Raw genomic sequence first — 15,760 nt, 5'->3', positions numbered from 1 at the left:
AGGTATTTTAATTGACTATATGAAGTATAGGTATACATTTTACCTCTATTCAATAACAAATTTATGATATCTTAATTGAACAACTGGAACTAATTTTACTTAATATCAAAAGAATTTTACAATATTTAACGTTCAATAGTTCAATGCTTTATTATTTAGGTATTTTCTTTGTGTTTTATAAAAAAAGACATTACTTAAAATAAAGTCTTTTATTGGTATAAGACTATTTTACTACAAAACCAACCGCAGATGCTAGAAGCGAAGCCGCTAGACATGATAAAGTAATGCGAACCTAAAAAAACTTTTTACTGGTCGACAAAAAAATGGAGGGTTGTATGTACATACAAGATTAGATAGATGATGGTACATGGTAGTTGAGCCATGTTATTTTAGCAATTTTCAGCATAAACGGTGGGAATGCGGACAACAGGGTCAAGAAACGGCGAAGGAGTTTGAAGAAAATTAGAAATAAAATGTATGTTTGGGAAAATTAGGAAAGGGCGAGAGGGCAGAAGGGATAAATGTATTTTTATGGATAAGAAAAGAGAGTAGAGAGAGAGAGAGAGAAAGAGAGAGAGTTAAGTGAGATAGTGAAAGAGAAAAAGGTTGAGGGAGAATATTCAGGCACTAGCTTTGGGGGAAGGAAAATATTGGGGATGGGGGGAGTGGTCGAGGGGGGGGGGGGTATAAAGTATAATATGCATTTAAGTTCTTCATGGAAGCTTAAGAAGGAAATGGTAAGTGAGAAGAACCTGGGATGGAAGGTAGTGGGGGAGGGGGTTGTGGAAAGTTCAGGGTAAGTTAGGTTGGTTATGTCAAACTAAGGGGGGGGGGGGAATGGGCAGGAAGGAAGGTGCATGAGTCTGTTTGTGTGTGTGTGCGTGTGCGTATGTTTGTGTGTGTGTGTGGATATGTGTGTCTGGTTGTGGTGTGCGCAAGTGCGCCGGGGCGCGCATGGTTCCCATAACCACCCTTAACCAATACACACACACACACACACACACGCTCAAGCACACACACAAGCTTAGTTTCTCAAAGCTATGTTTGAAGCTTGAACCTACTCAAACAGGCTTTACTTATGTATATCGTTTTTCCAAAAATTTTAGAAACAAGTGAACAAATAATTACAAACATTTAAAACAAAAAATATACTTGGGTTAATTTAGTTATAAAAGTAAAATAAATGAAACTATAAGTTAAAGTTAGAAAGTACATGTCATAATATATTTTCTTGAAAGAAATAAGTGAAATTTTGTGACTTGTCTGTTATTAAATCCTCTTGGCCTGTATTATAGACCTTTATTGTTTAGGTAAGAGTTTTGTTTTGCTTTTAGTTTTTTTTCTTTAAATAACATAAAGTATTATTGTTTTTTTGTCTGTCCGTTAAAAGTGTACCGTTATACCGATTAAATTCTCCATTTAGGGAAGCTTTATGTAGGTCCTGTGGAGGATTTAGGCAGTTTTCCATTAATATTAAAATCTTGGGATGGTAAAAAGCTCATTTACTGTACCTTCCATCATTTTATCTAAATGGTATCGCTTATATTAAAATATCTATTTAAGTAGTTTACTTAGTTTTTATTCAACTATGAAAAATTATATGTAAACACTATATTTTTATCACAAATTTGCACTTGTGCGTCATACACAGAACAATTTTAAATCAGTTATTTTTTTTAAAATCTGAAATAGAGAATTTAAATATTACTATAAAAAAAAGAGGTCACGAAACCTTGACAACATAAACAAAGTCTTGGGCAATGTCAATCTATCTGAATTGAACTATATTCAAACTTGTATATAAAAACACTTTTAAATTCTAAGGGGCCTTTGACCTATTAGTTATCCACCTAACCCATCTTCTTTAAATATAAAATTTATTTAACTTTAGCATTGTTAAATACATATAATAAAGATAAAAATTGTAATACAAAAGTAAGGAATCACAAAGTCAACTTATGTTATGTTTATTTTTTGTTTCCTTAGTTTAAGTTAGGTTAGGAGAGCCGGGAAAGGCTAGAGCTCCCCGTAAGGGCTAGCAATAAGGTTGTAATAATGTAAAAAAAAGTAAGTCCTGGGAGGTGTTTTGTGGTCCACATACTATTTAAAGGGATCATACAAAGTAGAGTTATCTTATTTTTAGAAGCTAACTCAGGAAAATAGATAATTGATTCGATCAGATAATATATTAACCTATGTCATAAATAGGTATATAAGAGATATGTACACCTATTTTGACAAACATACATATTTAATATAAACTATTAATAAGGCACAATAGCAAAAAAAGCTAAAATTAATATGAATAGTCAACCAAATGAAGGCATGGAATGTTATAATATTTATAAAAGTGTTCCTTCATAAACACACGAAACAAAGACTAAAATTAAAGCAAAAAACTGATAAATAATACTTAATAATTAACTTAGTCCAACGGTCGCCAATATATGGCAATTTTTGACATAATATTCTTATTTAAATTTAAGTGATAAATTATGTTAAGTCCGTTTACTAATATATATTTTTTTAAATTTTGTGTAAAAAATAGCAGCATTTTAAAAATATTGAGTAAACACGGTGCAGGAAATGTGTGAATATTTTCTCATGAGAATAAAATAAAATAAGCTATTTTTCAAGTAAACCAAGCTTACCAGGGGGGGGGGGGAGGAGACATTAGGCTGTTTATTACACTAGTCTTCAAAGTTTTATAATAACGATTTATTATTCGTTGGACTAACAACTTTGAGGACTATTACTTTATTTTGATTGGGTGGTTCATTATTTAATAAGTGTCTAAATGTTTCAACCACTAATTGTAATCTAAAGAAGGGGTAATTTTGTGTATCATGATTGGTGATGTACATCATTTTATCGCCTATTGCCTTATCCCTTTATATCCCTGCAAGCTTACACATTAAACATTGTTATATTATGTGTTATTACACCGGAAAACGCACTAAAACTGTACTAAAAATTAATGTTTCATAATATTTCTTGTTTATCTTTACAATGCAAATATTTATCAAAAAATGTTATTGAACAAGGATGACAACATCCATAAAAGCGAAGCACTGAAACGGTAGGACAAACGGACATTAACACTTGTATAGTATCTAAACTGAATAATCAGAATTTAAAAGTATAAGAGCCGAAGCAAAATTGTAAGTAAATTTGTTGAAAAACTGCTTGAAGCAGGATAACGTTTATGGACATACTTATATTTTTGGACTCGATTATAGAGTTGCTTCGCTTATAATATTGTTCTTTGTTGTCCCAGGAATCAATATACCAAAAATCAGATCAAACGGATAATTAGAACACTTGAAAATTTGTTGTTAAAAAAGTAGAAAAATCAACATGTTTAAAATGGACGTACGGACATTCTGGTAATGATTATAGAGTTGCTACGCCTTCTAAATCGTACCCAACTACTACAGGAATCATCATGCAAAGTTTGAAATCGATAGGACAATTCTAACATGCCTAAATTAACGAATAAAAGCTATCTATCTCGGACGGACGTACGGACGGACGGACGGACGTACGGACGGACGGACGGACCGACCCTAATTATAGAAAAGCTTCGCTTTTAAAAACAGATGATTTTAAATAGATAGTGAAAAGGTAATTTAGGAAGACAATTTCTTAATGTACCCTAGCTTAGTGATTTATATACGGACAGACCCTAAGCTATAAAGTAGCAGTGCCACCAAACAAAAAAAAAATTAAACAAATAATCTAAATCCAGAGGATAACGGAGTAAAATTAAAAAATCAATTAATTGTGCAATTGTTAAAAAATTACTAATTATATAAACACTAAATAAATAAGTAATTTTCTTTTTATTAGATTTGAGATTTGCCCTCCTTATATTTAATTTTTAAGGGGGTTAGATATTTTCAGGGTCATATCACTTCGTGAGTTGAGGGGAGAGGTTAACTTCTAAGTCCCCACCCCTAGCAAAAAATAGGACCAATCGAGAGCTTTTCTAAAATTTGATCATTTTGTTCTAGTAGCTTTAAGATCTTACTGGTCAAATAAATGGAAACATTCTGCTACTCTAGAATTTATATACGATAAACATGTTTTATCATTTAGCCGGCCGGTGAAACACATTTACAAAATCGGGTTTTGGTCGTGTAAAATATCAATCACCACCATAATCCGTTGGTTCATTCCTATTTAACGTCTGTCTACGGCCAAATTACCTCGAAACAACTTAATCGAACATATATTTTTCTTAGCACTTAAAAATTACATTGGCTTTATCATACTTATTATTTTAATTGGTGGATAAATTGTTCTTAAAAAGTAATTTGTTGAACAATGGTCGTCCACGCGTCTTCATAATATCTTAAATGATTAAATACTCTTAAAAGGCAGCACAATTAATATTAAATACTTTTATCATCCTACAGAATATATACATACATACAGAGGCATTCATTTATCATAAAAACATTCTTGGGTATCAACCAGGGATTTGCATACACAGTTTTTCAATTATCCAGTGATTTCAGCTGAAACCACTGTTGCTTTTATTTATAATCACGGCTGAAAGCAGCAGTCGCTAAGACACAGCCCCCATTATTTATCAGCTGCATCCCATCCGCTTTTATTTTGCAGAGTCATTATCCAAGGTAGCAGGTAAACCGCACTTTTTTGATAATATACAGCCAATTTCAACCTACCCCCTTTATCTCTATTTTTTATGAAAATTATTACCAAATTAAATGTTTAAAAGAGTAGCTTTATGCCTAATGAAATTTTAAGTATAAGATCGGATAAAGAGAGGGAGAGAGAGATGGACATAGAGTGAAGAAAAAGAGAGAGGGGGAGATTGAGAGTAGAGAAAGAGAGGCAGAGGGAGAGGAGTGGAAGATAGTAGAGTAGCTATTAGAGATGTTATCAGATAGAAACTGTAACATTCCAAACTAAGACTCAAATAATATCAAACAACGGTGTATTCAGAGGATGCTTTAAGTTATATCATATAGACGTTTTAGATTATAAAATGTTTCCATCTGATAAAATATAATATCTGAGATTTAGAAGATTAATTAGAACTGTAGTTTTGATGAAATTGTTCAATTCGTCAAACTGATGTGTAGACTACAGGCCTTCCCATAACTTTCAATTTATAACAAAAAAATTCTCTAACCCAGCTGGGTTATATTAACCGCTACTTCACCTAACGACAAAGAATAAGCATACAAAACGGGGGTGTAGAAAGTTTGTCGTCTTTTTTCGTTTAAATTCGGTAAAACGTCGATTTGGGGTTTCAAGGAAGCTCTACATAGGTCGTAGTTTATAGGTGGTTAACTGACCTCGGTTAACTTCTACCATTTTAAAACATAAATTAGATCTGGTGGGAAATTAACACTCTCGCGTTCTTTGAGTAATTCTTACTTATATAATTTATTTAATAAATGATAAATCTAAAAACATTCTTCGCCTCCTTCTGATATAGAATAATAAATTGAATTTAAAATCGTCATATGTTTGCCCTTGATTTAATTCCATATTTGATTGAATAAATTTTAACATTTAGAATATATTAAACTTCTTAGATTCATGAAATCGCATATGTTAGGGTTTTAGAGAAAATTTTTAAATTTCTTTATAATAATGCAGCTTGGAGTAGTATTAAAATGTAAAAATAATATACTTTAGTATATACTAGCGGCTGTGTACCTAGCATCTAGTTACTCTATAATCATAGGGGTGAATAGGGGATAGAAAAATAGCCGAAAACTTAAATCTAAAAATGAAATAGCCTAAAACCATTACGGGAACTTATATGTGAAGCTTGCCTACAATAGAGAATCCAATCAATTAAGTAGTTATTGATATCCTAAGCTTCAGACAAAAAAAACCTTACTACTTCATATATTGGATAAATCGTTACAATTAAACTTCCATCCTTAGAAATGGTTTAGTTTCACTATCTTTTATTCAACAAAAGTTATAAGTGCGTACAACTTGTAACCCTTGTCTACAATATAACGATATTCTAGTAATGGCAATAAGACTACAGTCTACCAATCCAAATAAAAATGTACATATATTTCTAATGATATGAATATTTCATACTTGAGAATATTCAGAAAATCAGAATAAGAAAATGGAATGAAATATTAAAATATTCCATTTCTTTGCAATTTTCCAAATTTCGGACATAATAAACAAAATCAAAATTTAATATTTCAAAACTTATATCGATGATGAGTCAGTAATGAACTTTATGACGTCATACTCATAGGATAAAATGATAGATTTAATAAAGTGTTTGCCAGGGAGGCAGGGGACAATGGCCTATAAATTACATTAGTACCCAAAGTCTTATAACCACGTTATCTTATTGTAGGCTCAAAAACTGTAGGTACTTTTCTTGACACAATACAATCTGTCCCGATTTTGTATTACTTTTGCGGAACATGATTTCAGTTACGTCATATTTTTCTTTCCCGAAAAAGGGAAGGGGGGAAGAAAATCTCTTCAAAAGAGATGGGGAAAACCCCCTTTTCTCCCATCTCTTTTTTCTTCCCCCCTTCCCTTTTTTTTCTTTCCCCCTTCCCTTTTTCGGGAAAAAAAATATGACGTAACTGAAATCATGTTCCGCAAAAGTAATACAAAATCGGGACAGATTGTATTGTGTCACTTTTCTTGAGTTTTGGTTTGCTAAAAGGGATAATTTTATTTATCATCATTGGGTACGTGCATCAATTTATCGTCCATTGTCTTATCCCTTAAGATCCTTGATTATTTGTAGTAACACAGCTGCTCGTCAACTAGCTTTGTGTCAGTCAATATATCCATATTTTACTATCCCATCCACCATCTTATGTAAAATATATGTAAATCAAATATATTAAATATTCAAATTATAATTTAATGATTTTGTTTTCAGGTTATTTCAACGGAAGCAGAAGTCACCATTACAACACAAATTTGAAGAAAAAACATTAAGAAGCATCAAAAAAACGATACTGTTTTCGTAATAGTTAAAGTCTCTAAAATGTCAAAATCATAAAAACTTTATGCTTAGTGATAAAATGAATAAAATAAAAATAAAATTAAAGAATATCTTAATGTAAACAATTACAAAAATAAAATTATCTGTGTATGGAAAAAAGGCCTAGGAAATTTTTGCGGCATACTTGAGTGACAGAATCTCCACTGGAAGTCTTGACATCCCCCCTTCATATCCTTCCATCACTGTGTGTAATCTATCCCCAGGGGGACACACACACCTGCATCTCTCGTCACATATCACACACACACACACACATATAGAGTGTGTGGGAGTTAGTGAAGCAGTTGAACGTGACAAGATTTTTAATTTCCAGTGAACATCTTAAATTTTATCTGGACTAGCAGTGATATTTATTTTTATAAATTCTCACAGACAAAAATATAATTATTACTTTACAGTGAAGACATCTGAGTGAAAGGAGGACAGAAAAGGAATTACCGGAATCTTTTTAATTACATCCTTGAAAAGATTAAAGAAAACAACCTAGTCACCTTTTCCCCTCGGTTTTCTTAACACACACATTAACACAGTTTATCATTAGCTGAAAGGAGATTATAAGTTGAGTAATTTTGGGTAACCCTCTCTCTTACACCAACCCACAGCTAAAAAGTTTGCCCCCTCATTGAAAGTTGAGAAGATAATTACCCCCTTGTGTTATATTTGTGTGTGTGTAGCTCTCATGCTTGCCTGTCATTAGTAAACTATTTTAGTGCACTAAAAACAGCTCAACAATAATTTCCCACAAACACAAACATTTATCAGTGAAGCTGTCTATCTAGAAAAGACACATCGGGAGTGATTGTATAATAAACTAGATGCCTCTACTGGCTGTGGCAGCTGCAACCATGGATATGGAGAGAATAATCCAGCAGGACGGATCGCCAGGATCCGGTTCCGGACAATCCCAACAGGAGCTTATTGTGTCCAGCCTGGCGAGGCGGAAAAAGAGTGGAAATCATCCGCCGCCTATTCCGTCCGTTCTTGACCGTCCGCTACCGATTCAACCCGGAGGCGGTGTGCAGGGGCGAGGAGCAGGTGGTATGGGAGGCGGTGGCGGCGGAAGCAGCGGACATTTGGCGCATCCGCAGCCGGTTTATGGTGGAGTGGCTAACCATGGATATGCATCTCAACACGAAGCCAGGTAAAAATACATTTTTAGATTATAAAAAAAGACAAAATGCAAAAATGATATAAAACCTGCTGATGACTATTGCGAAACGGTTTCTGGCCTTAGTAAATACATATCTTACAAAAATGAAGGGGCCAATAATCAGAAAATTAATTCAATTAAAAAACATAGGAATTGCAAAGGTAAACTTTTTTTGGTCAAGGGTAGGTGGATATATATGGTTGAGAGAAACCCTTTAATACATTAAAATATGTGAATCCTTATCCCTCGCCCTGGAACTGAATAAATCGTGGCTAGTGATTGTATTGATGCTAGCAGGATTCATCACATCTGAATTTATATTCTGCATAATCTATATATGGACGACATTCATTTTACTTACAGCTAGCTACGTTTATAAAAGTTATTTATTGCAACGTATTATAAACAGCTTTCCGTGGATATAAAAATGTACAATAATAAAAATAACCTCAGTTTTTTAGCCTAGAGATGCAGAAGGGACAGGCTACAAAAACTGGTCTTAATTTAGGATTGTAAATTTTTACATACGTAAAAAACTGAATCTAATACGATGCTATACATCATTTTCAGTATGGCTGAGAACCGGTTCTAATCCACCGGATATTGATCGGTTTCGAAGCCATTTTGCACTTTATCTTGCTTAAAACTAAGTTTAAATCAACAAGGATAATTATGTTGATAAACAGCATATTTTTAAATCATTACATTTCAAATAAATGCAAATATTTTCAACATTTAAAAAAAAATTCCGGCTTGTTTAAGCAAGCGACATGTAAAAAAAATTGAAAGATGGGCGTAAGGATTGTCATTATTTATTGAGCTGCTGCGCTATTGAAAATGTATTTAAGAGCACAAACACAGTATGGTACTTTATTATAAACATGGCTAAAACTATAAGACTATTTCTTATTGTAGTAAAATATTAATAGTCCATAAGAGTAATGATTGCATTTGGCACTTAAACATCTTTTTTGCGGAGAAAATTTTTGCCCTGAAAACATTTGTTTGGTTTGGGAAGGATTTAGCCAGCTTCGCCCGCAGGCAAGTAACAACTGGCACACTCATATATGTGTATGCCTCAGGACTGCAGGGATACGTAAATTAAAGAAAATAATATTTTTCACACATATCTTAAGTTACTCGTATAAAATATCACTTTTGGTTATAGTCCCTTTCGTGGCAACGCACCTTAAGGGGCAATTCATCGTATTTTTCACAGTAGCTTTTCTCCTTTTGCTAACCCCTGCGGTCGGCTCTGACCCTGCGGGGCAAATTGCCTAACCCTGTGGGGCAATCACCTAATCCAATATAACCTAACTTAACCTAAAATAACCTATAAAAAGCCATTTTAAAAATACGACGAATCGCCCCTTAAGGGGCGTTGCCATGAAAGGGACTATTCCCTCACTTTTTATTGATCATTTACCTGTCCATATGTTCAATATTATATACAGTTTATTGAACAATTTTGGAAGTAAGGCTCTTTTTAGATTACTAGCGGCTGCGCTAACCTCAAATAGTATGGGGGGAAGTATAATTTACAATTCATTGTCTTTACCCCGTCTGCATGATTAAAAATCTCTTCAAAACCAATATCTTTTAAAGAATATTAGAAAGTCTGCTTCAGTAACTAGCAACAATCTCATACCCCATACTGAGATAGTTGTAGGTTAGTGTAAAATATCTGTTTTAACCAAAACATTAATATTGTTTCTTATTAAGTTCCTGTTACCCCATTGTTCTAGTTCTTTTCTCATTTGTCTTACATAGTAGGGGTACCTAGTCATTATAGGAATGAATGATAAACTATTATTCTTATTTTTTAAGTAGTGCAGCTAACTTATAATTAAAGTTTTCCGCACTTCAAATGAGATTTATTAAACTGCTAAGTAAGATATACGTTTAGCTTTTTATGTGTAGATTCACATAACGATTCGGGATTTTATAATCCTTGGTTTTCAGACAGCTTTTTACTGTGTGAGATTTATGAAATCTTTTTGTAACAAGATAACATTTTTATTGGAGGCGAATTATCTTAACCCCCCCCCCTTCTATTTGACTTTATGTAAAAATCATTTACAATAATTTATAAAGTCTACCTCCTGTGTTTACTTTCAATTATTTATGGATGGACATTTTAATCAAGCCAAAGCCAAAACAATCAAACATTACTGGAAAATAAAATGATGAGAAAGGGATTTTTTTTAAAAGTCAAGTTATGCTGTACTGATAACTCTTTACAGATCAATTGAATCTTTTTGTACCTAAATAAAGTCTTCCTAAAAAATCAATCGGCTTAGTTAAAAGATTTTTATGCTTTAATGCTTTAAATTCACAACAAGCTGTAGAAAGTAACTTTAAAATTGTTAAACTAAAATAAAGCATTAAATTTCCATAGTGATTTTAATACTATTTATTTAGTTGAAATAAATTTCCAGCGATATCCATATAAGTGTTGTACATAAGGGAAAAGGGATAATGCATTTGTATAAAACAATCTTCAAAAAACAGGTTCTTTTAAATTTCGTTTTATTGTCTTTGTTGTTGATTAATCACAGCATACTTTTCTACAAATTTATTTTAATTATCCAATATCTTTCGATCTTCGAAATATTTTTGCTTGTGATACATTATCCTTTCTCCCTGAGTATACTGTGTAAATCAATAAATGTAGATGAATTGATTTCCAACTGGTAACTAATATAAATATAATTCAATAAATAAATTTATTGAAATAACCCATGCTAACAATTGATAAGCTTTAATGGTTGGGAAGCTATTCTATAACTCACTTTGTCCCTCCGTCAGAGTAAATAGGTAGATTCCCCTTTATTAATAATTAGTATATGAGAGTTATGAAAGATAAAAATCATTTTAACAAAAAAAAAACAATTTAAGTGTTTTATTGTAGCATTTAAATTCCATAAATTTATGAACATAAATATTTCGGTAGCCTTAAAAGTCATTTTACTAGCAACGGTTGTCGGTCGGTCATCTCATAGTTATAGAGTAGCTTCGCTATTAATCATGAATGTGGTGTAGGACTCCCTCAATCATGATTATACTTTTTTATTTCCCATGGAGTTAATCTCACGGTCAATAAGGGCACATAATGATAAAATGAAAGAGGGTGAATAAGGGCATAAACTGATATTATGACAGAGGGATGCTAAATAAGAGCATATAATCACAGAATAAAATAGGGTGGGAATTAATCAATAAGGGCAAATAATCATAGGATAAAAGACTGTAATTGATAGTCAATAAGAGCAAAAGATGATAGAATGAAAGAGGGTGAGAGGTGTTTATTACGAACACATAATCATACGATAAGGAAGGTAAGAGATTGGCAATAAGGGCATATAATCATAGAGTAAAAGAGGGGAGGGATGCTAAATAAGGGCAAATAATGATAAAATGAAAGATGATGAATATGAGCATAAAGTGATAGCATTATAGAGGGTTAGGGTTGTTCAATAAGGGTAAATAATCATATGATAAAAGAGGGTAAAGGATAGTCAATAAGAGCATAAGATGATAGAATGAAAGAGGGTGAGGGGTGTTCAATAAGATACACATAATCATAATCGTCAATAAGGGCACATAATAATTGTGTAAAAGAAATATTTAGAAAGCAATATATTATTAAAACTAACCATTCTTTGTAATAACAAGTAATTGTTTTGTGTCTTTTTCTGTGTATTACTTGAAATCTGAACATTTTTATAGAGGCTTTAGATTGGTTATATCTCTAAATAATTAAGAAAGTAAATTAAGCAAGGGACGAAGCTACCACTTCCTTAAAGAGTTCTAAAAAGTCTACAAAAAAAACTCGTATTATTAGGTATTGAAAAAAGAGGGGTTAAGAAGAAAAGATGATCATTAATTCTAATTCTTACAATTGTTTCAAGGATTGATGGGAATAGATACTTTAATTTCCTGTTATCAAAATCTCATTAATTTCATTAATTACCCCCCTCACCCCCACCACACAGACATTAGCCTACCCAAAATGCACAACCGTCCCTTATTGTAAAAGTGTTTATAAGAGGTAGGGAAAGATTAGTAAGTCAAAGATCAAAAATTTTCCCCAAATTTTAAAATGATCACTTTAATTACCCTCCAAAATTAAAATATAAGGCTGGGTTTTTAACAGGTTCATAGACTTTTATGGGATGTTTAAACTAAATAGATCAATCTAATTTTAAGTTTCTAAATCCTTAATTTTTCTACTCCCTCTTCCTAACCTTAGAATTTTATATCCTAATTTATAAACAAGGATGAGTACATCCACCAAGGCGAGGCTAAGATGTTACAATTTATAGATTTGTTGAGCTTAAACATTGTAAACTAAAACATTAATGTGTAAAATAAGTCCCTCGAAAAATACATCAATATTACAAATTGAGTTCAAATATTTTGACTTTCAAACATTTTTATTAAACTTAAATTTAAACTTTTCGACATAAACTTTGGTAATCCTAGTAACAGTTTAATAAAAAAAACATACATTTTTTTTAATGTATAAAACTAGTAGTAGTCAATCAGAGAGACTTACTTGGATTAAAAGTAGCTTTGCTACTAAAAACACAAAAGGAATATGCAAGTGTATAAATAAGAAATTCTTTGATAGCATGCAATGGTTCTTTTCAATAGAATTTCTGATCTTATCTGCTTAATACACTTCTTTTCTTAAAATTTAACAAAATTTAAGGCATTTGCATTTAATGTAATGGTTAAAAATGGCCTGATTTTTATTATTACTATACAAAAGCTACCTGTATATTAAGTTTGTGATACGTGTTGTTAACAAATGCCTGAATGGTAAACATAAATGTTCATTGTAAGGTATACAGATGTATATTTTGTATTTTATTATTGTTGATTGTATGCAGGGAGGGAAGGGAGATTACACTTTAAATTATACTATTACTGGTTCCCAAAGTTGCATCAGAATGCACTTTTATCCGTTTATTAAATCTAGAATTTCTGGTTTAACCAATAATTTAAAACTACTTAAGGTTTGTTTTTTGTTTTTTAACAATGGGGATGTACATCAATTTTACTTTCTTAGTCTTATCCCTTAAGATCTCTGATCGTATGTGTATGCGAGTAAGCTACCAATAGGAACCCCACAGGGGGTCCTAACTCTTTATGTTTTATTCATACAAATTTCTCTTCATATTATGTAGCCACCATTCCCCCCTCCCTCCCTCAACGTTCTATCAAAGTTTATTACATATGTGCGCCTGTATATTAAGTTGTATTTATGTACGCATATAAAAGCAGATACCTTTTACATTCTTTTTATCTAAAGCATTGCTCTTTTTTATATCTTGTACGTTAATATGCCACAAATGCATTAATCATGAAAATTAAATTTTGGCATGAGAAAATTTAAATCAATGAAAAATTTATTGAAATTGTCAATACTTAATTCAATAATTTAAGTTTTTTTTTGTTTGTTTTTTTGTAATTTCTAGATCAGTAATTCTGTAATTTAATTGTTAGTATGTCTAATGTTTAATTATAGATATCAAATAATCGATGAGAAAAAATTACTAACTCACAATCAAAAATGAAACTTTGAAAGTATTTTATCAGAGCCGTTTCAGATAAATAAACCGCAAGTGTTTGTCTAATCATTCCATAGTTTATATTGGATCAAAAGTAGTAAAAAACCTGAACCTTTTAGTTAACCTATAAAAGAGTCTTTACTATGGTAGTATAAACATATACCAATAAATCTTTAAACAGTTGATTTATCAGAGAAAGGCCATTTTAATCATTGATCTTAAGACTTAAAGTCTTTAGAGCCAGAATATTGTATTTGATAATTCAAATTCTGATTACAACTTGCAAAATTTTGTTGTTTTAAAATTGCTTGAAATGTTTTTTTGGACAAGAATGATTTATATTCTTTTGAGGTACTAATCATAAATCATACAATGAAACATTTTTGTTTAATAACTTATATCATTTGTTAACCATAAAAGTTTCAAAATTTTAAAATTCGTCAATAAGCAAGGAATGTAAAGTCGTATGACAGGCAAACAATCGTGACTTAGTCTTATAGTAGTTACGATACTCCAAAGTGAACTAAATTATGATTAAAGTTTTCTCAAGTTTAGTCTAGACTAACATGTTCAATTACATTGAATCTTAATTTAAAGCATTATATAGGACAATGGCCGATGAATTAATGTTCCCCTTAATACTCATTTTTTAAATTCTTACTTTGGTAGCATGCAACTATTCTGTCCAAAATGTTTTTTTGTTAATTTTTATCGCCCCTAATCCCTTGCCTCCCTGAATAGATTAGAATCTTAGTAAGTATGTATGTTGATTGTTGTGTATACGACCATTTCTAGGTTATCTGATATCCCTGGTTTCAAAATAAGACATAAATATTTGTTAAATGGCCTCTAATTGACAACTGACAAGGTTTAAACAGTTAAGAATAGTTTTTATTTCTTCCTATTTAATTTTTTGTATTCTTAATTGTATTTGAAGTTTATGTTTAATGATGTATACAAGAAATGTCAATAAATAGTCCTTCTACCTTTTGGTTTGTATTGGTGACTGTATAGTCCCATTTTACTGTATAACGGTTTATAGTCCTTCTCATTAACTTGTACATGTACATTGTTTTTTTTTTTTGCTAATTGTCCTTGTCATTAGAACGGCCAAAATAATCACTAAATTAAAACTATAGAGGAACACAGTAATAGTGTCTGACTGATTATGAGGTAACAAAAAAAATTAGCCAATGAGAGGCCACCATAAATTTTACCATTGGTCAATAACGACCTCTCATTGGCTAATTTTTTTTGTTACGTCATAATCAGTCAGACACTATTACTGTGTTCAGATATATGAATTTATGAATGTTATATTTCAGTATGAACGGAGTGGGGAGGTTGAACACAACCTGTGAGACAACAGTTTCCATACCTGAGGACTCGGACGAGGCTAAGGAGGTCATTGAGGTCCAGATTTTACCACAGGTAACATTTTCTCTTCTATGAACTGTTTTTATTCTTGTTTCAAGCAAAATTTATTTTGCTTTTTGTATCTTATAGGAATGATATAAGGTGTTTATCTGTCCATCTGTTCTCTAAAATCTAAAAAGATGTTTTTTGCCTTTTTTTATATTTTTTTTGCCATAAGGCCATAAATGACACCAAAAGGACTACACAACTTAGCTGATGTCGTTTCCATGTTTTTCCCATTTTGTAAATAGGTTAAGTTGATCAAAGACTTTTGAGTCGCTTCAGTCACATTAGGATAACCATCTCTTTTTTAACTTTGACAGCTTTTTCACAGTGTATTAAAACTGTACAAAACATTTTTTAGATGTCCTTTAAAAGTTATTTAGTTTATCTCTTCCATCAATCAAAAAACAAATAATAGATTGTATGATTTTTATAATGCTCAAAACCTCTTAAACTGTTGTACACAATTGTTTTTTTTTACCCAGTACCCATCACAACCTAACCTAATCTGAAATACCAAGAATTTTTTTTAAATGTTCCATTCGAGCCAAAGTGCATAACCTGTGAATGAGCTTACGT

General features: G+C 31.6%; 1 protein-coding gene across 1 annotated transcript in view; it reads left to right on the top strand.

Annotated features, from left to right (window-relative positions):
• The first annotated feature begins 1,026 nt into the window (after positions 1-1,026).
• The window catches only part of Vang (Strabismus domain-containing protein Vang), a 39,409-nt gene continuing 24,675 nt past the window's right edge, over positions 1,027-15,760 (top strand). Inside the window, exons 1-3 of the mRNA XM_080156382.1 lie at positions 1,027-1,310; positions 6,911-8,177; positions 15,088-15,193. Of these exons, the coding sequence (XP_080012508.1) occupies positions 7,852-8,177; positions 15,088-15,193 (432 nt within the window). The 5' untranslated portion in view covers positions 1,027-1,310; positions 6,911-7,851. The remainder of the gene's footprint in view (positions 1,311-6,910; positions 8,178-15,087; positions 15,194-15,760) is intronic.

This window comes from Acartia tonsa, chromosome 4 (assembly GCF_053477335.1).
Source record: "Acartia tonsa isolate MP-2025a chromosome 4, ASM5347733v1, whole genome shotgun sequence".
Lineage (NCBI taxonomy): Eukaryota > Metazoa > Arthropoda > Copepoda > Calanoida > Acartiidae > Acartia > Acartia tonsa.
The sequence above is the reverse complement of the archived record's forward strand: the minus strand, read 5'-3'. Positions and strand labels throughout refer to the sequence as shown.